General features: G+C 52.2%; 1 protein-coding gene across 1 annotated transcript; it reads right to left on the bottom strand.

Moving 5' to 3' along the window:
* Nucleotides 1–1,910: 1,910 nt before the first annotated feature.
* CSF2 (colony stimulating factor 2) lies at nt 1,911–4,017 on the bottom strand. Its single transcript, XM_030298878.1, has 4 exons — nt 3,859–4,017; nt 3,721–3,762; nt 2,937–3,062; nt 1,911–2,218 (listed from the first exon to the last, which is right to left on the bottom strand). The coding sequence occupies exons 1-4, from the start codon at nt 4,015–4,017 to the stop codon at nt 2,117–2,119; spliced, it is 429 nt and encodes a 142-aa protein (XP_030154738.1). The 3' UTR covers nt 1,911–2,116.
* Between the last annotated feature and the right edge of the window lie 7,184 nt (nt 4,018–11,201).

Raw genomic sequence — 11,201 nt, 5'->3', positions numbered from 1 at the left:
GTGTCTGGTCTGTCCCCAGGCCCAGGACTGATCTAGGGTGGTGATCAGGGAGCCTGGAAAAGCCTAAAAACTGGCCACTCGCTCGTCTGTTGGCTGAGCTGTCAGCTCCAAACTCAAACTCCGCTTTCTTCCCAGATTTCTCACTCTGACATCTTTTGTTCTTATCTCTGCCCTGGGTGCTGACTGGGGTGATGATCCCTTTCAGATGGTCAGAAGGTCCATGGGGAGACTGCACCTTACCTCACTGGTGTTCTGGGGCCTTTTGAAGGAACCCTGGAAGCAGGAGAAGCTGGTCAGAAACACAAAGGGCCACTAAGAGCAAAGTAATGTTTGATGAAGACCCAGACTTACGTTGTAGACAATGTTGTCAGCCGAAAGTTCTTTCTCAATTTCAGCACAGACTGCGGTGTGATTGTCGTGAGCAGATGTGCTGGCTGTCTTCATCGAGGCAGAATGGTTTTCTGATCCCCAGAGTGCACAAGCCAGGAACACATACAGGTACATGGTATGACCTGATAATAGCTCCAAGCCAATCTGAGCCCTGGGCTTGGCTCCACATTTATGTGGAGAGGGGTACCTATATATGTGAGTCTAAGGAAATGCTAAATCTCTTATCAGTCATCACTGGCTTACGTGGAAGACAGAGAGTACCTTATCAGTGGGCAAGATATGCTTTTCATGCATTTTCTATGACCACAGCACACTTCATGGATTCTTGTTATTGCTGAGAATCAGGCTTGGTCTAAGAATTTTTATTTGTAATCACATCTAGAGTCATGACCCTTCTCTGCCTGCCTGTTGGGACAGGCCTTTGGCCAGGACTGGTGCTGTCTGCAGGTGCAGGCTAGAGCAGAGAGAGTTGGTGGGGTGGAGAGAGAGAGCCAGTCAGGGGGAACAGCTGCACCAAGCCAGCTTCCTCAGGCCCACCTGTCAAAGAGAAGGGTGGCCTTGCTGTTTACCTGACACTTGAGGACCCACCCACTTCCTCACTGTCCACAGGAGGGACACAAGGGAATGGGTTCAGGAACATGGCCTTCAACCGGGCTGGCAAAGGGAAGAGAAAAGCACTGCTCTTTCTTGGCCTGAAGGCCTTGGATTTTAGGGAAGGGCACCCGATTAGATGCAAAACTTCATGTAAAAACAAAAGGCAGCTCAGAAAAATGCCACACCAGAACCATGTACAAACAAATTCTGAATTTACATTCTGACTCTCAGAGATTAAGATCACCCATTTGGGGGAAAGTTTGGTAAATATGCTGAGCTCTGACCCCTGTGGTTATTTTTGTTTGTTTTTTGTCTTTTTTTTTTTTTTTTTTTTTTCCTTGAACAGCTAGTCGATCTCCTGGTTCAAATTAGGAGTGGTTGAAACCCTGAGTATGAGGATCAGGGTGTGGTCACAGGGTCCAGGCCTCTGAGGGGCATAGGTGTTTTGCCTCACTCAAGGGCAGGCCTGTTCAACCAGTGGCCAGCCAAGCCCCAGGAACCCTCAAGCCTTCTCAGGAAGTATAAGGCCCTTTTTCTGGAGCACAGTGCCCACTGACCAGGTTCCTTGGACTTCCAAGTGAACCTGAAAACCTCTCTTTGCAGTGGGACCCTTGAGCATCCAGGGAAGCACGTCTAGGTGTGCAGAATGTAGCACCCAGGCCAAGTCTCACCTCCCCTCTGCTCCGACAGTGCCGCCCCTCAGGCACTACCCCCAACCTTGCAGCTCCTCCCATCCTCACTGTCAGCATTCACTCAAGCTTGAAAATAAACTGGAAACGGCACAAATAAGAAGAGGCTTTTAATAATTTATTATTGTTGTAAAACATGTTGAATAAATATAGAGTATGATCTTAAATAAATAAATAAATAAATATCAAAATACATAAATATATAAATAAATATTACTGATCCCTGCCAATGTAAAACATTGCCCGCTCCCCATACCAAGCCCATATCAGGGGCAGCATGTTCCAGTGCAAGTCTGGCCCCGCCCGCCCCCCATGGCCAGGCCCCACACTATGGTCCCTCCAAAGTGAAGATCCTGAGTTTCAGCAATCCGTAGGTTCGAGGGCAGTGATTCTCGAGGTGCACTCTCAGGGCTGGCTCCTGGCTGGACTGGCCTGCCTCACTTCTAGACTGGCTTCCAGCAGTCAAAGGGGATGTTAAACAGAAAATCCTTCAGATTCTGTTTGAAATTTTTGAAGGTGATAGTCTGGGTTTCACAGGGCGTTTCCTTAAAAATAAGAAAAAGAAAAAGAAAACTTTGGGTCCAGGTATGAATGGGTAATGTGAGGGAAGCACCAGCGTGTTTCTGCACAGCCTGTTAGAACCCATTCTGGGCCCGCCTGCTGACCTGGATCAGGTGACAGGTTGCCACCATATGTCACTCAAAGGGTGCACAACTCCTCCAGTCGGAGCCCGGGATAGGCACCTGACAAATTGCCTCTTTCCTCAGAGGCCAGCTCCAGCGACCCAGAAGGAGCAGGAGTCAAGTCCACAGACCTCACTCCTCACAGGAAAGGACTGTTTGGGGCCTTTGTCCAATCTGGATATGACCCCCTCCTAACTCCCATGCAATTTAGGCACCTCACAAGGGGCCAGGGAAAAGTCCTGTTGGGAGGTAGCACTTGGGCCCAGGAATGTACCCTGGACCTTAGGCAGGCTCTGAGTTTCCTTGGGTTTGCCTCACCACTGAGCTCATTAATGATAATAAGAGCATAAGCCTACTCCCACTAGGGAGTATGTAGGCTCCCAGCTTCATGGCTTTAACTCCAAGAGATAAAAATAATCAGGGCTGCTGACCCTCTGAAGGGGCTAATCATTATAAATCTGTTGACACAAAAACCCTTTAGGGTCCTGAACAGCTACAGTGAAAGGCCTCTCCTTTTACCCAGTCCTCAACCCTCCTAGGCCAAGACGTTCCAGCTTGGGACCCTGACATGGGCACTCACCGGAGTAAGGGGGCAGTGCTGCTTGTAATGGTTGGCCATCATTCTCAGAGGCTCCTTGAGGCTGATGAGGCTGCCCCGTAGGCCCTGCTCGTACAGCTTTAGGTGAGTCTGCAGGCATTTCGGCTCCTGTGGGAAACGTCCATTCCTTGGTGAGAAGTGGCCAAGTGCCCTCTGGTGGGCGCATGACAACCTCCCTGTCACTCTTTCCTGTTCTCAGCCCTGTCCCCCAGGAGTAGGGTTTGGGAGGGGAACAGGGTGATGCCGGGTCTAGTCATCCGTACTGCTCTGTTCATGTAAACATAAATCTGCACCATTCAGCTCAGGCCACCCTCAGCTAGCACAGCCACATTCCCTGGCATCTCAAGAGGGTCCCAGTCCCCAGGGAAGGAGGTTGCTATCCCCCAACCATTCGGGCGGTAAGGAGCAGGATGGGACATCCCCCAGACCTGCTATGTGAACAAGGCTTGACCCTGAAATACCTCTGTGCCTCTCTGTAGTCAGCACTCTTGTCTCCACAAGGCTTGGTCTCAAAGTAACTCCTGCTTACTTACCCGTCCCCTGGTGACTCCCACCCCCTTGAATGCTAGGTCTGTCCATGGCTGCTCAGCTAACAAAAGAGTTTACATGTCTGCCACAGGGGCAAGGCCCGTGGCCACCTGAACACCCCTCCTTCTGGCAGCCAGGTGACTGGAGAGAAAGTGGACTTTGTGAGAGTCCATCTAAAATGGAGCCACCCCCCAAGGTAGAGGCCTCTGGGAAGGTGTGTCAGAGAGGAGTATCTTACCTCAGGGTCAAACATTTCAGAGACGACTTCTACTGCTTCATTCTGTAGAAAAGGAAAATACCGTGTTATCAAACTGACAGGGTCACTCCAGGCCAGTGAGATGGCTCAGGCACGGACTGCACTCCCTTCCTCACTCACCATCACAGCAGTTATTTCACTACTGTTGTTCAGAAGGCTCAGGGCCTCCTTGATGGCATCCACGTGTTGCCAGGGCCGAGTGACAGAGCTGGGTGAACTGGTGGGTGCAGAGATGCTGCAGACCACAGTGCCCAGGAAAAGCAGGTTCTGCAGCCACATCCTCCTGAGGACTTTAGCCTTTCTCTCTGAGCACTGGGCTCACTGGCAAAAGAGCTCTTATATACACAGTTAGAGGAAATGATTAATGGTGACCACAAAACGCCAGGGAGGCGGGGGAACTACCTGACCTGTGGAATCTCCTGGCCCTTATCACACATGGGAACGGTGAGCCTTTCCTCCAGGTGGTCAGGCTCAGGGGTTTTCGTTAATAAGTCCTTCCAAGAACTGGCAGCGCATCCGCCTGCCTCCTTGAGCACCCTCCAGCCTTCCCTGGCTAGTCTGCCCAATAAGGCTGCCCCCTTCCTCTGAGGAGCCTCTGGGCACAGTTTCGACTTCCTGGCCTGGAGTGGCCAGGGCGGGGCCTGGGCCCCGGACACTGGGTCCGGACACTGGATCGAGCTCCTACACCCAGGCTCCCCACCCTGCCTCTAATCCCAAGAAGGCTCTGGGCTGGCTGTGCCCACCCTGGGGCCCATTCCAACATCAGCCTTCCCTTCTCCTCCTAGATCCCTTTCCTCTGGCCACAGTGAAAGATCTGAGTGGGAGGAAGACCTTCACAGGCCTGCACCACAGTCCACCTAGGCACATTCCAGCCAAATGGCACAGTCCTGCGATCCAGAGCAGGATCCAAAACAGTCAACAAGGCCTGCCCAGCCAGGGACCTCTGCCTCATAGCCCCCTGTGAGCAGAGAGAATGACACATGTGTGCGCATCATGTCCAGCCAACAAGATTGCAGAGCATTCCTTCGTGGTAAGATCCCATCTGACAGCAACAGTTCTGGTTTTCAAAGCTGTGTTTAACCCCCAGGCTGCAGAGATCAGCTGGGGCGGGTGAGGGCCCTGAGTTCAAATTCTGACTCCAGTACCACCTTGCTGAGTGACTCTTCCCTCTGACCTATAGAGCCTCACCTCCTTCTGTGGACCAGACTACCCTTCTCAGATAGACATTGCCCTCCTTTGTAGAGCCCCTGGCAGGTGCCAGGAGCTTCAGGGAACAATGGCTTCTCAAACAAGATCTTCCAGGCATAATTTTTTACATGGCCCCTGCCCCAGCTCACCTCCAGCTCCAGAGGCCTCTCTGAGGAACAGGAACTGTTTCTGAAAAAGCCAGTCTCTTGAGGAGCTGACAAGTGTTTGCTTTTCACAATGGAGTTTGGAGAGGACAGCACGAGTTTGTGTTTGCTGCCCCATGCTGTGAGTTTCTTAGCCACAGGGTGTGGCTGCACACTGTGCATTTCTGAGTGTCTGTGTGCCAGTGTGATTGGATGTGTCTGTACTTCCAAGTGTGTTGGGCAGGGGACTTTTACATGAGATACATCCATGTGAGCCCCCATGCCTCTGCAGGTGCCCCTCTGATATGGGAAAAGCTCTCCACACTGACTGATGTTTTGGGGCCCCAGATTCAGTCTAGATTGATGCAGTCGGACACAGTAATGACATTCTGCTGGACTCAAGTAGACACCCCTCGAGAGCAGGTAGGACTTAGGGTCTAAGTACCATGCCCTGAGCCTGCAGCCCTGGCAGGTTTCACCGTAGGGCAGGAGCGTTGCTGCACTGGCACAGGAAAGACATACCTTAGTCCTCCAGACCTAGCTGCGTCCCCTCCCAGGGTCTGGGACCCAACATGAGGCCAGCCCTGCCCTTCTGAGCCTGGTGGAACATTCCTAGGTGGCCAGGCTAGAGTGAGGGTATAGAGTGTCCAGGCCCTGGTCCTTCCCCCTTTTCCATGAGGGCTCTGCTCAGCCCCTTCTAGGAAGTTCTTAGGAGGCACCAGAGTAGTTGAGGATACTAGATGCAGATGCTACACAGAGTGGAGATCTGTGTCAGATCGTGATCTGGAACCTGGGTGGTAGAGAGTGGGAACCACAGTGAGTGGCTAAGTGAGTAGTCAGGGAGGCATAGAGCTGGTGTGGTCCCTCTAAGATGGAAGGTCACTTTCCTTTTAGAAATGAGTCGTCACAGCTCAGACAGTTAGTCAACATATATTCCTAATCTGTACAGGCTCTGTGCTGGGGAGGAGGTGGATGGGACCCTCCCACTGGCCCTCACTTCTGGCCCTGGAGGCTCTCAGCCTGGTAGAGAGAGAGAGAGAGAGAGAGAGAGAGAGAGAGAGCGAGCAGTGGATCCTCCCACTGTGTAGATCCAGGCAGGGAAGAAGTTCAGAGCTGAGGGATCCCAAGAAAACACTTCTCACAACTTAGGGATCCATGGGGACCAAAGAGCCTCCCTAGGGGATGCTGCCTCCCTGTGCAGGCTGAAAGGGGAGGTAACGTCAGGTGGGCAAGTCACACTGTGGGAGGGAGGGAGAGGACAGGCTAGTGGAAGAATGTTTGGGGAATGGAGAGACAGCAAGTTTTAGGAATAGGTATGGAAAAGAGGAGGCAGTTTCCAGAGATATTTAGGAGGTAGAAATTTACAGGACTAGATGATATAATGGAGTAATTGAGTCATTCATTCATTTTTATTGAGTACCTACTAGGTTCCCAGGAGGGGAAGAGGATACAAGGATGATGGAAAACCTACAGGGCCCTGCCTTTATGGAATTTATAGCTCTACGAATGAAAGAGCAAGATTAATCTACTCAACACCCTCTCTTATGTGCTTTTTAATGTACAAAAGAAGAGTTAGAACCACTGTCAAGGTATCTAAGATGGGGACCCAGGGATGAAGAAGCAGGTTTGCAGTGTCTATGGACCTATAGGAAGTTTCAGCAGTTTGGAGGCTGCTTGTGCAGAAGACAGATCTGCCTGTGAGTGGTTCCTGTCCATGCAACCACTAAGGCCACAGAAAGTTAGTCAAAAGAAGGGCTGAGGGCCAGCACAGCAGTTTTTAAGGGCTAGGGGCATGCTAGAAACGTGAGACACTGGCCAGTGGCTAGGGTTCCAGTAGAGCGGGAAAGGAGGAAAAGCAAGAGTCATAGGAGAGGTCCATGCCAGCAGCTGGCCTATAGGTACCAAAGTCATCATGGGAAAGACAGAGTTCCTGGGTTTGGCCATGAGGTTCGTGGGCAGAAACACATCTTCTTCTCCTTTTTTTTTTTTTTTGGAGAGATGACATCAAGGCTGAGGCCGTGACACAGGCAGACATTCCTAGATTGCACCGCATGGAAAGTGGCAGCGATAACATCGAGCGGGTGTGCTGACTCAAGGGCCCCAGATAGAACAGTGGGAGGGTTGGGGCGGGGACTGTGATGAATAGTGTGACTCCTCTTTGGCCCCTTCCCACAGGGCCAGGAGAAAACCCTCTGGAAGGGGTTTCCTGTGAGCATCCTCCTATAGGCTCTGGAGGAAATGGGTATGTGGCTACCCCAGGCTCCATATCAGAGAGGAAGTTACCACAGCTTGAAGGAAACAGGCGTCCTAGTGCATCATGTCCCAGGGAACCCCTACACAGACATATCAGCTGATCACATACTCCCTAGGCCTGCCAACCCATGGTGTGGGAGTCTAGGCGACCAGAGGCCCGCCCACACAGTCTGTGATGGCAGAGACAGGAATTGAACCCATATCTGTTCCTGCTCCCCTGATGTTTCTGTTACTATCTCAGGGATCAGAATGCCAGGAAATGCTGGTTGCCTGGCTAGACAGATGAGGGATGTTCCCCATTAGGGCAGCTTAAAAGGAGACTCTTACAAGTGTTGGCAGGGAAGCCAGAGTGGCCTGTGAATGTCTCAGGGAAACCCTGAAGGCCAAGGGCAGAATTTCCCCAATAGAGCCTGTCACCCAGGCATCTCTGTGTTTCAGGTTTGGGCTCTCCACCACTGATCCCTGGGTAGCCCAAGGAAGTCCCTCTTCCCTGAGCCTTGGGTCCCTCATCTCTACAATGGGTTTAATTATTGCTGCCTCACAGAGGAAACTTTTGTCTATCCAGAAACTTTGTGGGAGAAACCTCCCAGGAAGGAGGTAGTGCTTCAACCTTTCTTCTCCTCTTCCCATCACTTTGGGAGGCTTCTGAAGCCCAAATTGGGCAGAAGACTCAGCCTTGCTGGAATTATCAGGGACACATGCCCCTTGCCCAGCCATAGCCCCTGACAGCATCTTTCTGGACAGATGCAATGAGGTAGAAAGCCCAACCTCCACCCAGATTCAGGGCTCACAGGGTCCTGGCACTGTACTCAAGAGACCCTGGTGCAGGGACAGCACCAGGAGTTGCTCATTTTTCCCTGAGAAAGGATCCCGGTCACTCCAGGCCACACCAGACACACAAAGCAACATCTTTGGCCTTTGTGGTCACAGCTCCAGGCAGATCACTCTGGCATCTCCTCTGTCTAGGTCCCCAGAGGTACACCTCAAAAAGACCCAGCCTGTCCAAGTCCTAATTCTGATCCTGTTTTTTGGGTGTCCCCAGTCCCTGGTACTGGTGAGTCCTGACTGGTCTGGGAGGATCTGAAGGTGATTAACCATTAACCATGTGTGGACTCTCTGCATTCAAGCCTATAGGAGGACCCACCACTTGTGGCTGTACTTGGAGCTCATGTTTGGTGGTCACATTACGTAGGGAGAGGGAGGGCAATGCCTAGACTCATGGACACCATGTTGAGGGCATCAACCAACCATGCACAGAGAATGAAGAGACAAGAGGGGGAATCAACAAATAAGAGTGAAACAAATTCAAAGAAGGCCTTGAGGGGACATGTTGCATGTGTGGGTTTGGGGCAAGAGGTGAATGAGGAGTCTGATACTCAGGGTTCTGGCTCAGGCAACTGTGTGGACAGTGAGGTTATTTGATGAAATGGGAGAGACCCAAGGTAGCAGAGAGGCTTGGGGAGTTGTTCTAGACTGGATTGGATGTGGCAAGTTTAAGAGGCCAGGGAACCTCCAGGAAGACTCCTTCAGTTGTGGCTACATGGGCCCAGAGGTCAGGGAGAGGTCAGGACCCAAGACACTTGGAAGTCATTGGTAAAGAGGAAGTTCTTCTCACCAGAGGGCTGCACAAAGTAAGCTGGGCCTTGGGTAGTGCCCAGGAGCACCAACTTGTAAGACTGGGCCAAGGATGATGAGACACCCTTTTTTGCTTCCTTTCTTGGTTCTTGGGACTTCCTTGCTGTTTCCTAACTGCACACTCAGGCTGGTAACATCCCACAGATGGGTTCATCAGGCATGCCCTCCATGATGCCCTCTCCACCACTTATGCCTCCTGCCCAGAGTACTTTCTCCAAGGCTGGAAATGCATCCTCTGCCTGTGAATCTCTGTCTCTTGGCCTCATCCCCAGGTAGGAATGTCATCAGGCATCCAGAAGGAGCCGCTTTCTTTATCTGTCTCCTTGGGAAAGAGCCATTGGATACTGCATTAAAAATGAAAAGGAAGAGAAATCTTTACCAGAAGCCTTTTCAACCTCCCAAGTCTTATGCCCCTCCCTGTCCTTGGTTTTTGAGGCTGAAATCCAGGCCAATGTGCTGGTTGAGTACCTGGGGATCTGTACCCAGCTCTCATACCTGCCTTCCTCTGGGACTGGTGGGCCAGAATCAAGGTTGCAGATGTGGGCTTTCAGTTCTGGTGGTTCTGGAATGAGCTCCTTCAGGACATTTCTGAAGTGCCAGGGCTCGCTTGGGCTTTCACTGAGGCACTGTTTAGGCAGGCACATCTCTTGCTTTTGGTTCTTCAGATCCCAGAGGGCCCTGGCCTTGAACCCCAAGGCCATACCCTCTACCCTCTATTATGTATCTCTGCCTCTGGGCAGAGCACCCAACTCATTCTGGCACCATACTCCCCTAGCCCCTCACAGAAGTGAACAGCCCCTGCTGTGAGGCAGAGGGCCCAAGAGGAGTGGTGATAAAAGTGATAATGAAGAGAGTTGGGGGGGTGGTGGTGGCCACAAAGTGTCTCTGGGATGGCTAAAGGTGGTCCTTGGAGATTTCTCCTCCCAGCCCTGGGGCAACAGATTCAAAACTCCCTCTCCCTGAACACACATTTATTTCTCACTCCCACAGGCCACCCCTAGTATGGGTTGTAGCCTAGTTCCCTATATAGCCTGCTGGGGTGCAACAACTCCCTCCACTATGAATGCAGAGTTGGAGGCTTGCCTCTAAACTTGGCCCTTCTTGCTGCATGACCTCAGGCTATGACTCCAACCTCTGAGCCCCAACTGGCTCATCTCCACAAGAGAATGGAGGCACACTATGCAGTTTTTGGAGAGTGCCGGGCTACATGGAGGGATGTTTTCTATTTTGACTGACTGGATGCCTTCCCTCCCTCCCCCACAACCCCGCCCCCCCCTCCCTGGCCTCCAGCATCTATCTTCCTGGCCTTGAGAGGAGAGTAATTACCGGGATGTGGACGGCCTCCAGAGACTTCTCCTGGCGTGGAGGTAGGCTTCCCTGAAGGGAGTTTCCCTATACAGACCCCTCCCCAGTGCCTCAATACCTCCCCACACCCAGCCCCAGGAGGAAAACCCTGCTGGGCAGCTGGGTATTTGAGGTCCACTGACTGGGAAATGGCACAGTCACAGGGAAAGAGCCAATTAAGAACATCAGGACAGGGGGCTGTCCTCCCTAGTCCTGTCCCCCACCTCGTTCTGGCAAGGAGGAGGTGGTCCCAGGCTGTCCTCAGGAGGAAAGGTCCCAGGGCCTTGCCTCATAGGAACAAGGAGTCATTGAGTCTGGCCATCAGCTGAGGAGAACAGTCATACCTATTGGGTACCCACTGATGCAGGTGGGCCGATCCCCAGTGTTTCATGCCTCTCAGGGTTCACAACCTCTCTGAGGGGGAGGAGTGGCTGTCTGTTGTTTTTATTACCATATTCAGGAGGGACCCTGCTCACATACAATAAGCACGACAGACACAATGGAGAAGAGAGAGCACTCCATCAACCCACTGCCCACTCCCATGCTCTTATAGCTCTGTGCTAGGACTATGTTCTCTCCACACCCAGTCACAGCTGGCCCATGTCCTTCCCCTCCCCTTCCAGAGGCCCATTCCTCCCTAACATGGTCACCTCAGAGGTGCATGTCTTCATCCACACAGCCTGCTGTCCCTGGCTGCACTTGGTTGGTTTCAAGCATAGCCCATGTGCCCTCTAGGGCAGGGCTCAGTCAGGACACTTGCAGGATACTTGCACAGTGCTGCTGAAGGAAGTCTCAGGGGCAGCTGGGGTTGGGAGTGCCGGTCTGTGGAAGCAGTAAGAAGGCTTCAGACTAGGACTTTGTGAGCGTAGGGAGCAGGGAGGGTTTGCGGAGGGAAGGGGG

Source organism: Lynx canadensis, chromosome A1, assembly GCF_007474595.2.
Source record: "Lynx canadensis isolate LIC74 chromosome A1, mLynCan4.pri.v2, whole genome shotgun sequence".
Taxonomy (NCBI): Eukaryota; Metazoa; Chordata; class Mammalia; order Carnivora; family Felidae; genus Lynx; species Lynx canadensis.
The sequence above is the reverse complement of the archived record's forward strand: the minus strand, read 5'-3'. Positions and strand labels throughout refer to the sequence as shown.